The sequence below is a fragment of the Lissotriton helveticus genome, chromosome 9 (assembly GCF_964261635.1).
Source record: "Lissotriton helveticus chromosome 9, aLisHel1.1, whole genome shotgun sequence".
NCBI classification, from domain to species: domain Eukaryota; kingdom Metazoa; phylum Chordata; class Amphibia; order Caudata; family Salamandridae; genus Lissotriton; species Lissotriton helveticus.
In genome coordinates, this window is record NC_136070.1 from 1,190,852,816 (window position 1) to 1,190,874,161 (window position 21,346).

Here is a 21,346-nt window from a genome sequence, read left to right on the forward strand (position 1 = left end):
TATATTGGCTTCCAAGACACCTTACTTTCTTTTATCAGTGTATTTCTCAATGTTTAAGTCTTTTAGCAGGAGCATCTTGGGATGTGTAGTAAAATCAAACAACTCCTGTATTGTTTCCCAGAGGCTTTCACTACCACATCTGGATTCCACTGCACCATCATGGTAGCATCAGCATCAAACATTGATTTAAACATTGATGTAACTCCCCTAACACAAGTCTGCCTGTTATTCATTTTTAAACTTTATAGCACGCAATGCAGGCTATATGTTAGGGCAAAGAGTAGGGGCAAGATGACTGGTGAAACAATGTTGCTGTCGTTGACAAAGCAACATTGTTTTCTCTTCCGTTTCCTTTATAATGTAAACAAAAGTGATGCTTTTCAGATCAATATGGTGCTGCTCAGCTCATGTGCTTTAGGAAGCTTCTGAGAAAAGTTACCCGTGTCGGTCTCGACATTGCTTGAAGACAGCCACTGCAATAGAATCCTGGCCAGTAACGGCTGCTGTGCGGGTACAGTGGCTGGGTGGGGTGTGGTGTGGTGGGGGTGATGACAGATAGGTGGCAGGGGAGGAGAAAAATAGACAAGGAAATATTAAAAAAATAAAATATGGAAAAATAACTTACCAAAGGCTCACCGCTCTTCTCCGTGTCCTTGCTGCAGCGCAGGCTTCTAGGCTCCCCTGTGGCCAATCGTGATGCTGCTCTCATGTTTGAAAGCAGTGTCAGGATTGGCCTGAGATCTGTGAATTTGGCTGCTAGAGAGACTGGGAGGCTGTGCTTTGGAGTCTGTGCTTTGCTGTCTCCAACCAAGCAACACAGCTGGTTTAGAGACAGCTCAGTGAGCATGTCGGTTTGGCCGGCCTTACAATTTCTGCCAAATTGACATGCTCACCGATCACAGTGCAACCACTCCCTCTGTCACGCCCCTCGCGATGGCCCCGCCTCCAAGACTCAGCCAGCCTTCAGAACCTAAAACATAAAACGATAATAAACCTATTTTTTTGTTTTATTTTTCACGTTTTGGGGTTGGCAAGGGGGGGCGACTCTCCTTCGCCATAGCAGAGGAGCCACCACTGATCCTGGCAAAGTATTACACTGATGGGCCCATTGAACAACAGCTGGACTCTTTTGATGGATTTTGAAACCGTGTCTTGGTTTCCTATAGCCTTGAACAAATACTGATAAGCATGATTAAATAACATCTCAGCATGTTTTCAGAAGACTTTTTTCCAATCCACATGATAGTTAACCTGCCATGTTAGATGTGCGAGCAACCCCATGGGATCTGTATGGACTTTCAGGGTTGAAAACCGCTTGAAATTTGTGTACGTTTTAGGTATTACAATCTTAAACCGGTGAGCCTGCATCCGGTTTAAGTATCTTCAGGTTCATTTTGAGCGAACAAATTGGGAAATAGATTTTAGCATTGTACTGCATCTTCGGGAGCTGGTTTTATTACTGATATTTTTCTCTGCTGGCAGTCCCTTTCCCTCTTGTGTTTTCTGTTGTGGTGTTCACTCAAGCTGGTCTGTCTGGCACCCTGCACAGGTTGTACAATTGAACTGGCAGACATCTTTCTCCTATTGCTTCCCTCCACTCAAGCTCTTTGATGCCATTGAAGATTTGTTCTCATTAGTTTTCTTTACCGCATCGACAGAGGATAAAATGATTTTGGACAAGAAACTTTGTTTGTATGGCCTGCACGGTCAGCCCTGCAGCGCACATTAAAGACCAGCAGCCTACTGTCAGATGCCAACTGGCACATAGCTTGCATCACTGAGGCATGGCTTGTAGTTGGCTGTAAATGTAAATTGATAAAATTTAAATTGATACTTGTATAGCGCACTACTCACCCGCAAGGGTCTCAAGGCGCTTGTACGAATACCGCTGTGGAACCCATCCTGGCTTTCCCTGTGAGGTGTCGACTCCTGGGCACCCCCAAGGTGGAGGCCAGGCATCCTTAGCGTTGTGGGGGCCGTTGTGGAGATTAGGCAAGCTATTGCCCAGAGTTGCAGAGTGGGACTCCATGATTGGAATAGGCACCGAGGCGAGAATTATCAGGTCCATGGAATTTTTGAGCCCAAGACCCGCCGAGGCGGGGAATTGAACCCTGGTCCCAGGTTTGACCTCTGCATCAGGGTCTGCCGCTCTAACCATTGAGCCACACTTCTCCACACTCATCAGGTCTCCCAAAATCCATCCTCCACCGGCTTACAAAGTCCTCCTGAGGAACAGAGAGGGAAGGAGAGGTGCTGACCAACCACCGGACTGATCTGCACCGCCATCATTTGCTCATCATTCCAACAAATAACATCCCAAATTCTCAACCTCATCCCCTCTGCCCACTGCCCCATTGCTAGCAATAGCCAAGGGATTAAACAGTATAAAAATTAACAAACTACAAATGAGATGTAATGCCTTGATTTGGTTTCTGTTCCCTTTGTGCAGTCTCTTGTGGTTTGACGCCATTTTGTTTTACCAATTCTTCAAGTATAATTTCTTGACTCTTTCTGTCTTGGCTGTCTTGTATTAATGGAAGCTTTACATATTGTTCTTAATGACCTTATCACCTTCCCTGATCCCTAAGGATGTCCCTGGTTTGATTTAATTCCTTTACATACTTTGGCCATGTGCAGTCGAAGTGTAGGGAAGCCCACTGGCGTAACACAAAAAATGGGGTCTCCCTGCAGAGTGTGGCGACGTCCCCCCTTAGTCTCCCATATCTCACAGATATTCATTGACCTTAGGCTGAAAGGGCCTCCCTGGGGAAGCCATGGTGCTGTGGCCCAGACTGCTGTCTGATTCCAGTCTGCACAGAACAAGGCACTCCTAACATATCCACCTTGAAGAATGTCAAAAGTACCTGTTTGGGAACCACAGCCTCTTCAAATGAGAGCACAACACACGCTCACTTGATCACTTGCAATTTTAAATCTTTGCTTCCCACTAAGAATAATGATAAAATTAATAAATCCAGTACTTGTATAGCGCGCGAATCACCCCCGAAGGGGTATCTCGGCGCTGGGGGGCGTTGGGAAGATTAAGCGAGCTATTGCCCAGAGTTGCATGGTGCTAATTATTGGTTTAAATAATATTCCCAATTATAGATCACATTATTTTATGTTGGTGGATCCATCAATTTATAAAGTAAAATCAGGAAATATTAATCATACTTTATACAGCTGCATCGTTTAACCTCCAGTTTACATTTCTTCGTCAACCAATTGGGTTTTCGGCCAGAATACCATGGGCAGAACATCGTGAGAAAAAATGCCATGGCCTAAAGAGCAGGTACAAAAATAGTGTGAAGGAAACTATAGAGAGGTAGATCTAAATTTACTATACTTAACTCCACACATATGTACTTTGAAGACATATCTTTAAGGTCAGTGGATTTAGAGTTAAGAATCGTAAATCTATATTTACCAATCTACACTTAACTTAGATTTTTGTACTCGATATGTAGTTCAAAATATTTTTGTTTCACCAAATCTGTCTCTCGATATTCTGATCTACCATCCTTTTATTGGCAGTTCATCAGTTAACATAAGGATTTCTTGCCAGTCGCAGTCTAAATGTTTTCTTTCACTTTTCAGAGCGTTGCCACTCTAATATATTGTAGAAAAAATTATTTTAAATTTCTTTGTCATTCTTTTAAGTTTTTAAGATGTTATTACAGAAACACATGGAAAAGACGTTACAACAGGGCTTGTTTGCATGAATCTTTCTAACATTTCTGCCTGCTAACACTCCCAAATATATATTATTTGTCAGTTTTAACAGGTCCATGCAGTTTCCCATCTGCATCAGTGTACAGGGCAGAAAAAAGTCAAACCATGTTACCCACAGAGCAGAAACGTGTCAAAGACTTATGTATACGGTGGAAAAGCAATACCTATATCAAAGTATTGGGTAATCATATTTGGTACACGCAAGAGAAAGGGAACGAGGTGACCAGGAGCACAGAATTCATGTACCTTCCATACGTTTTACTCTGGGCAGCCCATCGTCCACAGCCACATTTAAATGAGCTTGTTAAAGTTCTTATTGAAAACCAATCATGGTGTCTAATTTTTTCTTAAGTCTTCTGTTAGCTGTCTGGTGTCATATTACAGAAAATGTGCAGTGCGTTGCTGTGTGGCGGCGCACACATAGTACAGAAGGCTAACATAGTATAGCTGTTGGATAATCCAGTGCTGCCTGACCCCATGCTTAATTTGTGATGGTGTTTGCTGGTGCTCAGCACAGGCACTTTTTTCTTAGCTCTAGCGGTTTTTATGACAGTTCACTGCATGCTGGCGCTGGCTAGTTTTGACCAGAGCACATCATCAGGGTGTTTAGCAATTTAATGTACATTAAAAAATAATCACAGAGTGCCAAGGCCATTCTTACCTCATTGGGGGACCTGGAAAAGCCCAAATTGTTATATTTATGGCAGTGTGATGGTTGGCAGGTGGTGTTGGGACTGGCATTTGGCAGCGCTTGTGGGGCAGCGGGTGGTGTATGTTGCAGTGACCTCCTGAAAGATACCTTGGGCATTTGCACATCGTAATTGACAAATTAAGCCCTTGTGCCCTAGGCACTTATTATGATAGGCTGTACCTGTTAAACTGAACATCCTGAGAGTCTCTCCATGCCTTGTGAAGGAATGCTGCCCCAGCTTTTGAGGGGGAGTGAGGGATCACATGACTGCTCTAATATTTGAGGAGGGTCCGAAGCTGCCTGCACCAGCCCGGTGCAAGAGTTTGGATATACCCTTTTGCCCTGTACCATGACTTTAGAATGAAGGCCCACACCCTGGGCCTGCCACCCACGCTCGCCATCTACAGCATATTCACTCAGCCCATTCACGAAAAGTCATGGGGGGGAGATGTGGCGCAGCAGCCAGAGCTGCCGACTCACTAGCCGGGGATCTGGGTTTGAGCTTCAGCGTCAGTGCAACATACTATGATTCTGGGCCAATCACTTAATCTCCCCGTGCCCATGGACAGCGCCTGGATACCCTCATGGGTGATAAGCCATGCTATATAAATAGACAAACTTACTTACTCATGCCAAGTCACTACAAAGTAGCCTTTGAATAAAGAAGTTGACCATGCATAGTCTTGCTCCTCCTCAGCCAGACACACATCTAACATACACCCTTAGGACAGAAGCCTGTAAATCATGCATGGCCATGTTTCCTTTTCTTGAATGATGGTGTCTCCTGCAAACCTACTTGAGTCGGGTAACAATAAACATATAGGGCCTTTTTTACAAGAAAATAACGCAGCGTGGTGCCGCAAGCCATTATGCTGCGCCGCGCTGTTTTATTTGCAAAGCAAATTGATGCATCATATCTTCAATGATACGACAAATCCCTTTTCCCTCCCCTGTGCTGGTGCACATTGGGCTGCCATGCGCCCACGCAGGCACCCTTGCACCATGGTAGAAGGGTGCCTGCGTCATGGGGATGATTATTTTTGTGCAGGAAGGGACTCCTTCCTGCACAGAAACAATCACAAGAGGGGTTTTCCTCTTCCTATGTGTGCCGCAGAATGCAGCATGCATAGAAAGAGAAAAACAAAGGGGAAAAATGAAAACATTTTTCCTCGTTGCGCCTCCCTACGCCTCCCATTGGGAGATGTAGCCTTCTGATGCATTTCCAGGTGTACAATTTCTCCTACATCTGGAAATGGGGCAGAAGCCAGGGGTGCTGCGTGGGAACACCCACAGCAACACCCATGGCACAAAAGTGACACATCGGCGGCACAAGGGGCTTGTAAATAAGCCTCATGTCATCTGTCAATAGTGCGAAGAGACCTCATGTGAGCTTTCTACAAACATGTGGGGTTAGGTTTATGATATGAAAGCATTTGCCCAAGATCACACGTGGATGCTTTGACAGATTTCACTTTTGTCCATCAGGTGGAAACTCAATGGATTTGAGGTGGATCCAACTGCGGATGGTCGCTATGTCCAAGACGATGGAGGTCTGGTCATCATGAACCCCAACAAGACGCAGGACACCGGCACCTACCAGTGCATCGCAAGCAACAGCTTGGGGACCATTGTGAGCAGGGAAGCCAAGCTGCAGTTCGCCTGTGAGTAGTCCCTGTGCCTGATGTTTGAAGCATATGTCTGTAAATGTGCTGACAATGGGCTTTGCGGCCGCAGGGGCTGCAGGCCACCAGACTGCAGATTACGTGTCAATGGATTAATTCAGCACCACCTGACCTCAGTGCCAGGTGGAATGAGGTCCTGCCCGTGATGACGTCCATGACGCCTTTTTATAGAGCGCGAGGCAGTGGCAGCGCCGCGAGGTGAGTGCGGCAGGCGCTTGAGTCAGCGAGAGTCAAATGGTCAGAAAGCAGCAATTACAGTTCTCTCCGTCTCAGATGTCATTCCTGTCACCCACTCGAAATGGGAACTGTAACAATATGTTAGAAAAAGCATTACTTCTCCTATATGTGACACTGAATGTGATTGGCTGAAAAAATAAGAAGTGCTGAAACTCTTTGGGAGAGCACACATATGTGTAGTGCTCCAGGGACAGGCTCAGGTGCAGTTGGCGTGTTTTTTAAGCGATATGAGGCTTATTTACAAGGGGATTGCCCCACTTGTGCGTCATTTTTAACATGGGAAAAGAGATGCAAAAGAGGCGCACGGGCCTCGTAAATATGCCCCTCTGTGTCTCAGATGAGAACAAGGGTGTGTGAAATTTCTTATGAGCTTTGAGTGCACGTTTGTGCCATGGGAGTTGTTTCTAAGCGCTATATCATCTAAAAAGTGAGAAGAAAATGTATTGGGGTCTTCCATTTTTATAGAGCCTTCTGTGTCCTCTTGTGCAGCAGGGCTTGATTTTAAGCTCTTTGAAATCTGAAAGTGTGAGATAAAAAGCAAAAGTGTTCACATTCATTCTGAAGGTCTTGAGTGGCGTCTCACGCAAAATGTGTTGATTTCAAGAGATGGGGGATCTGAAATTCTGAGTTGAGAAATAGAATTGTTCAGTTTCTTTCTGAGAGCCATCTGTGGTCTCTTGTGCAATGGGATTTGATTGTAAGAAGTGCTATGAGATCTGAACGTCTGAGATGAGAAAAATGGGCGTTCAATTTCTTCCTTAGGGTCATGAGTGGTTTCTTGTTCAATAACAGTTTAATAATAGAGCTATGGGATCTAAAAACTGAGAACAGACCTCTGAGGCCAGATTTACAAAGCTGTCACTCAATGTGGTTGCTGCGCTACGAGGGAGAGAGCAAGACAGCTCCATACTAAGATATGGTACTCCTGTTCTCTTCCCTAGTGCTGGTGCTCCGGCAGGCTGCACCATGCACCATGCACCATGCACAATACACAGATGTCTGTTGTGATTTATTGCATTTTTTGTATCAGAAGTGTGACCTTACAGTACAAAATACTATGCTTAGACAAACTTTAAAACTTTTTTCACTTTGGATGTGTTCTGTACAATGCAGCACACGTAAAAAGTCAAAGAAGCCTGGCAAAATAAAAACATTTCACCTTTTTAACTCCTGCATTATTTGTAGTGGAAAGCCCTGTCTGCCAATGTTAGTACATAGGGTCTTCCATAAAAAAAACCTGGGACCTATGTACAACCCATGGAACACTCCATTGATGCAAAGTAATGGAATGCAGTGCTTCCATTAGTTTCAGCATGTAAGTGTGCCTTCGAGGGATTTTCTAATGTACACACAGTTTTAGCATTCAATATACAAATAATGATGAAAAGCACTATTCAGTACCTTGCATTAAATCATTCAAAAATTCAATTGACTCATTTGTACTTGAACCAATCTGTTTCAAACAAATTCTTGCACAGGTGTAAATGTTTAAAAACAATTGAATTTATAGTGAATTTTTCTTTTGAAGGGGTACAAAGAAGAATATTTAAGTAAAATAATACATAGCAACTGAGGTTTCCAGATATTTTGATGTTACAAGCACCTCTTTGTAACTATTGTGGACACCTCTTTCCAAAATAATATATAGAACAAGAAAATGTGAGTGATTAAACAGAAATCAGATCTGTAAACAAAACAATTTAAGATGAATGTAGGTGTAATTGTCAAAGTTTCGGTCTAAATTGTAGACATCGGCTAGACCATTTTCAGGACGTAAAATTCAAGTGTTGGATGACCCTTAAGGAGTTATATGAACTGATTCAGGTTGTAGTTAAATCCATTAAGATTAACTGGTTAGAGAACGACGAAGGGGCTGTTGATTAGCACCCACTGCTTTAAGAATAGGACATGCAGGCAAGAAGAATTAATAATGAACCTGCTGGTTTCCTTAACTGGCTACGGTATGTCAGGATCTAGCTTGCGTCTAGAAAATGTACGGGCCTGGCTTCAAAGGACGTACCGCTGTCCTGTGTCCTTTGAAACATGTTCTTCATCCAACACTTGAATTTCATGTCTTGAAGATGGTCTAGCTGATGTCTACAATTTAGACCGAAACGTCGACAATTACACCTATTTTCATTTTAAATTGTTTTGTTCATGTAACAGATTGGTTCAAGTACAAATGAGTCAATTGCATTTTTGAATGATTTAATGCAAGGGACTAAATAGAGCTTGTCATTATTATTTGTATATTGAATGCTAAAACTGATTGTACGTTAGAAAATCCCTTGTAGGCACCCTTACCTTCTAAACTATTGATCACCCAAGCATGCAAGGGTATATAGGTTTTCCAACTTTCTCTTATATCCATTAGTTTCAGGCAAGTTTAGCACTGGAAAAAACACTTTGTGACGCAAACCCTCTGCAAAATGTTAGTAAATCTATCCATGGGTGTTCATTTATTTTCTTTCTGAGGAGACATATGTGAGCTTCTGTGCAATAGAAGTTGATTTAAAAAGTTCTGGTATCGAAAACTATGCGAAGAGAACACAGGGTGTTACATTTCTTTCTTACCACCAAGCTTGCTGTCTCATGAAATTAGATCTAGTGCTAACTTTTGTGATTGTTTAAGTCTAGAAAGGGGAAAGGTGCTCAGTTTCTTTCTAAAGTCTTCAGTTTGTTTCTGTGAAACTGAAAAGCCTCATACTCCCAGAAGCATCTAAAACAAGTCTTCTGTTCTTATTTTGTGCCTTGGGGCAAGCACAAACGGTACCTGGAGCACTGCCTGAAGCTCTGTGCCTTAAAGCAAGTCCTACTTCTTTGAAAAAAATACTTTCTTCCCACCAAGTAATTCTTTTTAGCTAGTTGGGAAGGCTGTTGTTTTAGGTAGACAGGCCCATGCACGAAGTTCAAGCTTTTTACATAAAATGTCTGTGTTGCTCCTTTTCTTGTGCTCTGTGTTAGTTCACAACAATGAGCTGCTTAGAGACGTGTTGCATATTTGCTAATACCGTGCTATTTTGTAGCATTGGTTTGTTGTAGTCCTCAGTATGTTTTACACAAATCAAAAGTCAATGTTTGTATTTTGTCTGTTGTGTGTGATTTTCCTCCATTGTTTCAGTGTCGGTCTAAGCTTTTAGCAGCAGCAAAAATCAATGTTTATTGCACACAAGTGCAAGTTTTGCTTTTGTTACTGTCAAACAGCATTGTCTGCAGCAAAAAGAAATGGAGCAAAGACAATTTAGCTTTTCCTAAATGGTGGCCAGTTAACCCCCATCCTTTATAGGTCTTTCCTACCAGACAGAACTATCTGTCTCGTTGCAAAAGATCTATTGTGGGCTACCAAGCAGGGGCGGCTCCTCCTCTATGGTGGAGGAGCGTCACCCTACTGCTTTCTTGGAGTGCGAGAAGCAGAAACATAAAATGGTAATAACTTTGAGTTATTACCGTTGTATGTTTGCATTACGGTGGGTGGGTGGGGCTGCTCTGCTCTCCGATCAGGGAGAAGTGGTGTGTCCACTCCTTAGAGCACAAAGAATGTTTGGTTGGCCCTCTCGGGCTGCCCAATCCAGTCATGCGCACTTTTCCCTTCTCCGTGCGGCCCGCATGGAGAACATTCCCACCCCATAAGCCCCTGGCTGGGCCCCATTCCGACCAATCACAACGCTGCTTGCAGCACTGTGATTGACTTAGGGGAGGGAGCCTGCCTGCCTGGTTCCTGTTCCTGTCGGAGGCAGGAGGGCAGGAGAGCAGGAGCTGAGAAAATGCGGGACCTGGCCTCAAGGTAAGTATAAATTATTATTATTTTAATTAAAGCCCCCCTGCAGGTCCTCCTCCGTGACCCCCAACCCGCACGACCCTCCCCTCCCCCGCATCCATCCCCCCCACCCGTGAGCCATGCCAGACGTGTGAATACCACCAATAACCAGTATCAAGCTAATCTGTTAACCACCTTTTTAACTGGCTGACTTGTAGCAGTCCACAGCTCACTTTTAGGGAAGTACTTTTTCTATTTATGCTGCTCATTCTCCTGTTTGCTCTCCTCCCTAGTTTGCTGCTGTCCGCCCTGCAGCTCTACACAGCTTCACACTCCTTTCTTCTTCCCATTGCTTCTACTCTACCACCTACACTCTGTTTCACCCTCCCAACCACTCCCCTTTGCTTTCTGCCCACTGCCCGTTGCTTCCCCCTCCCACTCCTCTGAAGCAACAAACGCTTCAGATTTTTTTTTTTTTTTTGCAGGGTCTGGCAGCTACCATTTGCTCCAAGCCGCTCCCTAATGCACCAGGTGCTTTTGGGCTAACAATTGTTAAAACATTTTTTACATTTACCAGTCTACTTCGTGCCCACTACCTTTGATCAGTAAATTTCAAAGAAGAGAAAATGCCGCCTGTCTTATTACATTGCCACACACATATGCTATCATGAGAGCATCAGCAAGATGACATGGGCTGCATTTTCTCCTCATAATCGCATCCTTTTTTTCTGCTTTTCCCCGATGCTGAACAGCATCGACCAAAGGCATTGGCACAGCAAATAGGAAACCGGGTGAGACCTATTGGCTTTGCCAGTGCCTGGTGTTAGTTTGCAGCACATTCAAATCAAACAGTAGAGTTCCAGGGCTCATTCATTCCCAAGGCTTTAAGGGATTTCGCAAATGTAAACCAACCCCAAATTGTTGACTGAATGAGATACTGTTGAATTCAGTTGTGTGTTTCCCTACCAAACAAAACACACAGCTTCCCAGACTCAGCTGACAGCACCCATGTAACTTTTACCATATGCATACATATATATATATATATATATATATATATATATATATATATATATATATATATATACATACATACAGGTGAAATGAAAGGAAAAACTGTCAATCAGCTAAGAGACATACAGAGTAAAATGGTTATGGGTTATGAGTAACTTTTAGAATATCTGGTTGTTTGAGGAAAATAAGTAAAATGTTAGATCAAATAATTGGATTTAGCATTTAGAGAAAACAAAGATGTTAAGATAAACCAAAAACAGTTAATCGCTACAGAAGGCCATTAAAAGATAAATAAAAAAACATTTGGGACGCTAATGAGGAACATCTCTTGGATTTAATAGACATTTGGAGATTTGCAAGCCCTTGGTCACATGGTGCCCAAAAGATCAATATTCCTGCAAATCAATTAGAAATTCACTATGAGGAAGAGGAGAGCATCTTTACATTGGATGCGGACACCTTTTGTGAGCCATGAAATATAAAGCATCTCTTTAGTTTGGTTCAATGGATTACATGGTTTACGGATAGCCTTGGTCACCCATGGTTTTGGTATGTTCACCCAATAATGCACTGCTGATCTATAGGCTGAGGATGTAATTGGTTCTAGTCAATGCATTTGAAAAACATAGTTCCTAGCATCTCAAACAGGGGAACCGGAATACCTCTTCCTACTGGAATGATGTTCTAAGCCCTTCCCTCTAGGTGCACATAGGTGTGGGGTTATTTGTAATTAGCGGTTATCGTACGTGGGTAGCTGCCAGGGGGCAAGAGTCTATCCTGCAGTTACTTTCAGATTGTCCTATCCTCTGATCCTACTTATGGATTTAGATTGAATGAACTTGTAGTTGTATTGGATCAAGCCTTCCACAGGTTAGCGCCTGCTATATTTAGCCTATTTTTATTATGCAAGCGTAAACTTGCATACTTCCTGATTGTAGGGTTTCTCGTGAATCTTGACTGTTTTGTCTTCATAATTACAGTACTTTGGCTAGACTTAGACTAGTCCAAGTAGAAAATAGTACATGCAAATTGAGTGCCATGACCTTGAGGCAATTTCTACTCTGAGTCTCTTCTGCTGGAATCTCCTAAAATTAACCCTAAAATTAACGATAGAGCTGGTGAGCTATTTAAATTAGACCTCAGGGTCAATGGATGGCTCAAATGTAGACATTTGTTATTTTCTAGCCTTTGTTAAGGCTAGAAGGCCACTTTAGCTAACAGCTCAAAAACAGGAAGTGACCCGGACCTTTCCTGACCTCTATAGAAGTCCAAAGAGCCCGAGCCTTCCCTGTGGATAGCCCATTCCTGAAACCATCTCCTGTTTGATTCCAGATACTTGCATACTTCCTGTTTCTTGAATATTTTACTTGGTTCCTTGCATTAACTTGTTGTAGGCAAATCCTGCAGTCATGTTTGATATCTGTCTAACAGGAGTGTTTTGTGTGAATATTGTCTCATGGTTGGTTTACAGGTTCACGTTCTAAGAATGAGCTTTATGCGGGATATGGTACCTCCTTCCGCATAAAATAAATACGGTCTGACAGCTGCTTGTTCCCTGCCTCACCCCTGAAGACATTATCAATTCAGACTTTATTACTATGCTAGCCAAACTAGCAGCTCTCATAGGCTGTCTACTAAACGCCTGATCTTGTTACCCACTTATCATGGCAGGGAGCTGGGAGCTGTGATATTGTTTGTCAGACTAACCTAATTGGTTCATTTCCCTTCCGCGCGTTCCTCGTCATAGTTATGTGAGGAGGTTTGCGTGGTTCAACTTCAATGAAAGATGACACCGAAAAACATGGCGCCCGCCTCCTCCTTCGATGCTTACAGATCAATCAATCAGGGGTTTATAAAGCACGCTACTCACCCGTGAGGGTCTCAAGGCGCTGGAGAACAGATAACATTAATAGCCAATGACTAGAAATTCAGTTGCTCAACTTTTTTTGCAATTGCAAGCCTAGAGCCATAAATTGAATGCAGGAACTGAAGCAGCTAATTACCCAATTTTAAATAGCTCCATCTTCAGAATTGTGTTCATTAAAAAGACATGCAGGTGATTTATTTTTCGCACCTCTGATGTTCTGAAAATAACACCCTATTGGAGTCCCCTTTGTGTAAACGTGTGTTCTCGTAACTCCTCATGTGGACATTTCCATGAATACTTAAAACACAGAAAGCTTATCCAAAGAAGACCTCCATAAAAATAATGATCAATATTACTGAACTATTTAGATTAAACATTCTTTTCTCAAAGTGCAATAATTATACTATTTGACAAGGTTCCACATCTAGTACACTCTTGAGAGAGTTGAAGAAATTAAAAGGTTTAGCAAAAAGGTGTGCATGTATTCTAAAGTGCAAACCAAGCTGGTGAGCCACTGAGCCCTGCACATTAGAATAAGGGGCATAAGACAGCTTGGAAGATGATGTAGCACAGGAGTATTAGGGGGCGTAGGACCTCCTGGAGGTGTTGGGTCTTTCTTATTACGGGGGCATGACCAGACAACGCTACACCAACTTATGGTTTAGTGCAGTGGTTCCCAAACTTTTGACTCCTGAGGACCCCCATTGAGTCACCACTGGAAGCCGGGGACCCCCAAGCAATTTGTATGAGTTAAATTTCAAAATTAAAACAGTAATTCGAAAAAATACACATGTGTGCACACAAAACAAATACTCAATGTACTAAGGATTTTGGGGCCAGATGTACGACCATTTCATTTAGCGCCTCGCAATTGGCAACACATTGCGAGTGGCAAATTGCAAGTCGCTAAATGAAATGTACAACAGTGTGTTTAACACTGTTTGGGATTCCCAATGGGGTCGCAAATTGCGAGGTTCATTAATATTAATGAGCCTCTCGCAATTTGCCAGCCCATTGGGAATACCAGTCCTCCCAGGGATGGTGGCCTGCTGGGCTCTGCACGCCACCATGTCTTGGACTGCTTTTAAATAAAGCAGTTTTAAAAAAAAATGCAGCCTGTTTACCATGCATTTAAAATAAAAAATAAAATGAAATGTTTTCGTTTCATTTTCTAAGGGCAGGCAGGGGTAGGGGTCCTCTGGGGACCCCTTCCCATTTGCGAATGCATTACCATCTACTTGAAGTAGGTGGTAATTGCGACTGTTTTGCGACCGCAAAACATTTGTATATGGTTTTGAGACTCCCTATTTGGAAGGGAATGCCCCTTCCAAATAGCAAGTTGCAAAACCTATTTAGCGAGTCTCAAACAAATTGCGACTCGTGAAATAGGCTATGTACATGGCTCAATAAGTTTTTGCATGCATAAACGGGTTCACGAACCCGTTCGCGCATATAAAAACAGATCGTACATCTGGCACTTCTCTCATACCACTGTAGGATGTCAGAGCACTTTACATTTCACACATATAGAGCCATTGAATCATACATGTAAATCAGTGTGTATATAAAATGTTTAAAGAGCAGCTCTTTGATGACAGTTTATAGGTCCCTCTGCTAGATTATGATTGTCACTTATGAAGTGCACAGTAACAAAAGAATTTCTGTGACAAAAGCAGTAACCACGAACCTATGCACATAAAATACTGCTTTTTAAAATGCATGATACATGTTTGTTGCAGCAGGCACATTAACCCTCTGTGCTACATTAGTTCAATCAAAGCTGCCACTGAACAAAACTCTCCTCACCTCCAGCAGGTACATTAATCACTGGCATTCTCTTGACACTTTATTGTTGCTGTAAGGCTGCTAATTATACAACAAACGTGTCTGTGCTTTTAAAACTGTTGCCTAGGACCCCCTGGGAATGTGTCACGGACGGACCACAGTTTGGGAAACACTGGTTTAGTGCAATCAACCACGAGCACTGGTTGCACGTTTATTTATGCCTTCTGGTCCGAGCCGGGCCCAGAAGGTTGCAAGTATATACAATGTAAGATAGTGGCCGGATGGCTCACTACAGATGAGATGATGATTCAAGATTTTGTACGACAGTGAAGGAGGGTGCGACGAGAAAGATTCTTGTTGTCAAGCCAGTGGCCAGAAGACTATGAAGACCTTTATTGATGGTCGTTAAAGTGCTTCTTGAATGAGTGGATCTGTGAACTGCCGAAGTGAGGGATCTAACCCAATGAGTGGAGGGAGCTGAATTCCAGATCTTCGGTGTAGGCCCGGCTCATTGGTCATTCTGTTTGGGACTTGTTCGCTTGAAGCTCAGCTATGCCTTGATCAGTTGTAGTAAGTTTTGGACTGACTTGCACAGTCGATCCACTCACAGTTTTGCTAGATTTAGTTTTTAACAGAATGTTGCAAAGCTTTAAAAAAGAGGTGGTTAAAGCTGCCTTATGTGGCAGTGGAAAACCATTCCTGCTGCTGTAAAATGCTATGAATAAATTGCTGCTGCTTGGCGTCTTTGGTTAGCCCCATCTTGGGGCACCTGCTCTATATATTATATACACTTGGACACCTGCCCTACCTCCCAGCAGGGTGCAACAGTTCCAGCCCAGTGGCTCATGTCCAAGCACTGGACCTCACCCCACCAGAATTCTTCCCACCATGACCAATCATAACGAAAGGTCATTAGGATCCCTCAGCCTTAAGATGTCCAACTCTTCACGAGTAACACATCCTGTGACTTAACAACAACACAGTTGTGTAAGTCTGTGCACAGGGATTCTTTGCCAGTTATTGCAAAACAACACAACATTCCAGTTATCAACTCCAGTTAATTAACTTTTTTTTTTAACAATGGAACTCCAAACATGCAATAAAAGAAAATCTATAATTTCCTTTGAGTTCAGGGAGATAGGCAAAAGTATTAACAGAGCTCCCACGGGCACCTTGTTAGCACTGGACTCTTTGAAAAATGGTATGGTCCGAGGTCTAGTATGTTCCAAAAAGATCTGGTGTGCCCTCTTTTCTCCTGGCTACAAAATAATTTTCTTGGATTGAATCCAGGACAGAGGTTCCTAAGGTAGATGGTAAAGACTGAAGCCACTACTGTGGTTTTTGATTATTGGCAAACACAAGCAGTGTGAACAAAGTTAGGAATAGGCAAGCCTTTTTGTTTTACATTTAAAATGAACAATCGACACCAAACTGCCAGTCGAGCTTAGTTTGTTCTGTACACAAAACGCTTCCTAAAATTCAGACTCTGGGAGGCTAGACAATCGGCCCAAAATCTGAACCTATTCTGGAGCCAATATAATACAATTGGTGGGGGTTGGGGGGTGGGGTGGGGGGCAACAGTAAAACCCTTGCTCATAAAGTGATGCGAATTTGGGCTATTAGCAAACCTTTACCACTAGAATGAGCAGGTTTGTCATGAGAAATCTTTTTTAACAAAATGGCTGCCAGGCTTTGACCATTCATTGTTGGAGTTAAATAAAGATAAAAATAGAGCAGAGCCAACGTTGGCACTCCACTCCATAGTGTGCTAGGACCGGAAGGGATGAGCCTAGAGTTTTATAAATTTAGCTCCACCCTTTGTGCAACAGAATGCTCAGCCAGATAGCTCCGTTGATTTACACAAAAAAATCAGTGAGCAGAAACCATTCTCACAGACACACAGTGGATGGGGATTCTTAAAACATGCTTCGAAATCAATGGGTCTAATATATTTGCGGATTTTTTGTTTTGTAAGCTATATCGCAGTGGTGAGGCCTAGGCTCTGTGCACAGTGTGATGGGTTTCTGCTAGGACTGCGTGTGTTTTAGAGCAAAGATTTGGCAAATCTTTCTGTAGAAGTGCATTAAAATTGGGTTTTATAATGGAAGTCAATAAGAGGTGAAGAGCGGTGTTTTAATGCATGGAAGTTGCTAGTGTCAACCTAAGCTGCAGGACCTCTGTGGCGGCATCATGGAATATTGCGGTGCTTCTGAGACAGAGGTGTATGCACAGCAGTTGACGGGAGCTGCGTCTCTCCAGGATTTGACACGTCACCTCCAGGGCGGCTCTTCAGGTTAGAACATGGTGGTCCTTTGCAGACTTATCCAGCGAAAGGTCACCTGCCCCCAAAATTAAGAAGATCCCGTTCGGCACTAAAGTTCATCGATGGACCCTGTACTCCCAGGATCATGTTAAAGTGGGTGTGAAGCACCTGCTGGTCCAAATTCTGTCAAGACATCAACTGGTCAGTTGGACAGACTGCAAGTGGAGATGACTGTGAGAGGCTTTTTTCATTTGGGTATTGCAGTTCATGGAGTACTTTAAGATAAGTTGGAGGCAACTTTATATTCAAGCTATGTCCTCCCAATATCAGGAAAAAGAGTGATTTCGAGTAAGGAGGTCAGAGGTAACCCTAGAAGTAGAATCTGAATGTCAAGAATCTCTGTAATCTTAAGAAGTCCTAGATAGATAGTAAATATGGGATACGGGGCTGGGGTTACAAGTACCTTGCCTGAGTACTTTTCAGGATTATCCACCACCTGTGACGTCTCCATCTGTACCCAGTTTGGGTTTTTGTTTTGTGGCAGATCTGGATCAGATCAGAGGGAAGTTCCCTGGTCCAATCACAAGGTTATTTTGTTTCACCTACTTTTAGAGAAGGTTAAGTCTCACAATCAATCTGTTCGGAAGGCATACTATTCTGTGCATGGTCCAAACTTGATAATGGAAAATTTAAAAACTTGTCTGGAAATCAGTCTCTATATCGTTCAGTGCGATAATAGTATCAATGAATCTATACATAATTTCAATAACTGGGTATCCAATGCTCTACATGACGTTTTACCAATAAAAACAGATAAAATATATCAGAAAGTCCCATCTGCCCCATAGTGCACTCATGAACTGGTACTAGCCAAAAGGAAATGTAAAAGATTAGAACGGATATGGAAAATTACCTTTGCTGAAGAAGGGAAGCCTACAAATTAAAGATTAAGGCCTGTAAATCATTGATAAAACACCACTAGATGAAATGATTATCAAAACTGGATTACAGTATTTAATAATCCAATCAAAGAACGTTTTTCTGTTTACAAATCCTTAGTGATAGACAAGGATTATGCGCCTAAAACACTCCCTACTCAAAAGCTCTGCTTGGAACTGGCTGAGTTTTTCAAGATAAAATCTCCATACATTTATCCTCCTTTATTCCAGTGGCTTGCACAGCAGAACCTTTTAAAGATGTAGTCATGCCTCCTACATCTTGGTCGGATTTTACGCCAATAACGGAGTAGGTGCTCCAAAATCATGAACGTGAATTCTGCCTCACTACTAGACCCCTTCCCTACTAAGATCTTTAAAAAGTGGCTTCTACTTTTACACCAATACTAACAACTACGTGTAATAGTTCATTAGTGAACAGGTATGTCCCCTCATTCTGTAAAAGATAACTTGTCACCCTGCTTTTAAAGAAGGAAACCTTAGATCCTTATTTTCCAGCAAATTATCGCCCTATTTCCTCCTCCCTTTTTTGGTTAACATTTCTGAAAATATGGGTACATTCTCAGCTATCCTATTTTATTGAAGAAAATAATGTACTTAATAAATGAGGTAATTCCTACGCTTATTACTAAGTCAGTGCTCTTATGATCTTGGTTAGTGGGGGCTCTGCTGCTCTCATCCTCCTCGATTTGCCGACTGCCTTTGACACGGTCTCAGATTATACTCTGTTGGAGACGCAGCTCACTTGGTGTGCAAGGAAATGTCCTAGAATGGTTTGGCTAATTTCTGATGAACAGAACACAGGCTATCCAGCTGGCTTTGTGTTGTTTCAACTTCAAAGATCTACATTGTGGTGTTCCCAGGGCTCTGATCTTAGCCCCACACTTTTCACCATTTACGTGGCTAAACTAGTTGATCCGATTGCCTATTTTGGCTTCCACTTCTATGGCAATGTGGATGATACTCAGATTATAATGCGGGGGCAAGGGGATTTTAGCCACCTAAAACAGCAGTTTAAAGACGGGCTTATGGAAGTAGGTAAATGGATGAATGCTACGTTCCTCCACCTTAACGCTGATAACACTGAAGATTTGGTGTTTGGCCCTCCTTCTTGTTGGTCCCCCACATTCTGGCCACAACGACTATGTCCTAGCCCAGCAGATACTGGCAGTAATCTGGGAGTGGTATTTACACAAACATATATACTCTGAACCCCAAGTAAGAAAACTCATGACCACCCCTTCTTGATCATGAAGGAATAAAAAAATATCTTAACTTTTATCCCTCAAACCTCTAGGGATTTATTGATTCAAACATTGATTAGTAGCAGGTTGGGTTACTGCAATGCATTGTACATTAACCTACCTGACCTATTTGTCACACAGATTACAGCTTATCCAGAAGGCTGTGGCCAGACTGCTTCTAGGCATCCGCATATTTTATTATATCTCAATACATTTTAGGAAACTTCACTGGCTCCCCATCCAGAAAAGATGCTGGTTTAAGGAACTTTGCATGTGTTATAAGGCCATCTACCCAAAGCATCGCACCAACTATATGTCATCCATGCTTAAAAAGCATATCCTTCCCAGATTGCTACCCTTAGCTTCTCTCAGTTTGGCAGTTGTGCCTAAGTTTTGTAAGGTGAGACTTTGCGGATGTCGCTTTACTGTTGTTACAGCTCAGGAATGGAATAAACTCTACACCGCGTTACAGTCCAAGCCAAATCTTTCAATATTACGCAAGGCTTAAAACACTCACAGATTTCAATACCTTGCTACGCATTGATGCCTTACTCTCAGTCCAAGAGACCTGCGAGAAATCCCCCAACCTATAAACTAATCACTAAATAAATAATCAAACAAATATGCGGGAAATCCTGGAGGTGGCACAGTAAAATGCCTTTAAGAGTAATGTGTAATATCTTAAGCATGAAACCAGCTCATTAGTAGCTTAGGCTGATAAAGTTAATACTTTGTGTGAGATGTAGCCCACTTTTTACCCAATGGCGATATAACCTGTATCTATGAACATCCACTTTCCCTATTCTGCAAGACATTTTTTGACCAGACCAAGTCTACCAAGCGCAAAACTTATGTGTGAAAAATCACACATTATGCACATTATGCAACAATATAGCCTTATAGCCCGCCGTAGAGGGCTATACCGGCTATTAAAGGCCCTCTCCAGCGTTAAAGGCCCCGAGCCGAACGCGAGGGCCTTTAACAAGGGAGAGGGACTTTAATAGCGGTATAGCCCATCTACGAAGGGCTATAAGGCTATTAGAACATTCTGTCACTAGAGGACAGATGTTCTAACAAAAAAACAAAGCCTTTTGGAAGCGTGAGGGGATTGGAATCCCCTCAGGCTGCCTGAAGCCTTTGATCACAGCCAGAGCTGTGAACAAAGAAACATTGGAATGTTGGAGCCCCAGGCTTATACCAGCCATTATAAGCCCAGAGCAGTCCATTGTTTTCAATGGAGCTCCCAGCATTCCAATGTTCTAATTATGGTTAGCAAGAGATTACATTATTTTTCAAAATATTGTGACTCTTATACTTGACATTTAATAAGAAGTATGACTGACAACTGGGGTGACTTTACAAGACCTTCTATTGAATTTGCCATCTTCCTCTGTACTTTTTGGCTCACCCCTCACCCATTTGCTCGTCCACGAAGGCACCTTGAGGAGGGGCAATAGAAGGGATTTGAGGGTGAGGGCGCCATATAGAACACGCCATTGTACACTGATAAGATGTTTCCCGCCTTGAATATCTGAGTGGCTTTATGGACAACTCTAGCATCGCGTCTGAGCTGCTAACAAGGCTCATTTGAAAGGATTCTTTAGTGCTCATGGTTTATATATCCATTCATTTTTACACAATGTGTTCCATTTCTGTAATGAAAGCTACAAAAAAGAATCCAAACACCATTATCCTCTTGAAAGAGTTGAGCCTGGTAAATTCTCAGATGGACAATTGTGGACAACTGCAGAGCAGGGATCCATTTGTGCATGAAAAGACAGGTGCATGCCTGAAAAACATGAGGATGTAATGTCAAGACAATGCGCCTTTCTGAGCAGCAATGGAATCGCTGTCGAGTTCATTATGCTTTGTAGGAGTTCAGATGATAACGACAATGAATATGATGATGATATGCATCATTATGGCTTCTTAACTGCGCTCTGGGTGTAATGGCGGCAAAGTCCACAGCAGCGCGTTCACAACAAGCACCATGTAATGATATTATGGAACATTCGCTGTCCTGCCAGACAGAATACGCTGCAAAATGAAATGGAGATAATTAAGAAGAATGGGCAGCATCTGGCTACGTGTACGGTCTTCGAGGAGCTGGTGTTTCTC

General features: G+C 42.7%; 1 protein-coding gene across 1 annotated transcript in view; it reads left to right on the plus strand.

The window, feature by feature from the left end:
• Nucleotides 1–21,346, plus strand: part of LOC144782335 (contactin-4-like) — a 964,244-nt gene that overhangs the window by 476,996 nt on the left and 465,902 nt on the right. The window contains exon 6 of the mRNA XM_078661655.1: nucleotides 5,909–6,084. Within this exon, the coding sequence (XP_078517781.1) occupies nucleotides 5,909–6,084 (176 nt within the window). The remainder of the gene's footprint in view (nucleotides 1–5,908; nucleotides 6,085–21,346) is intronic.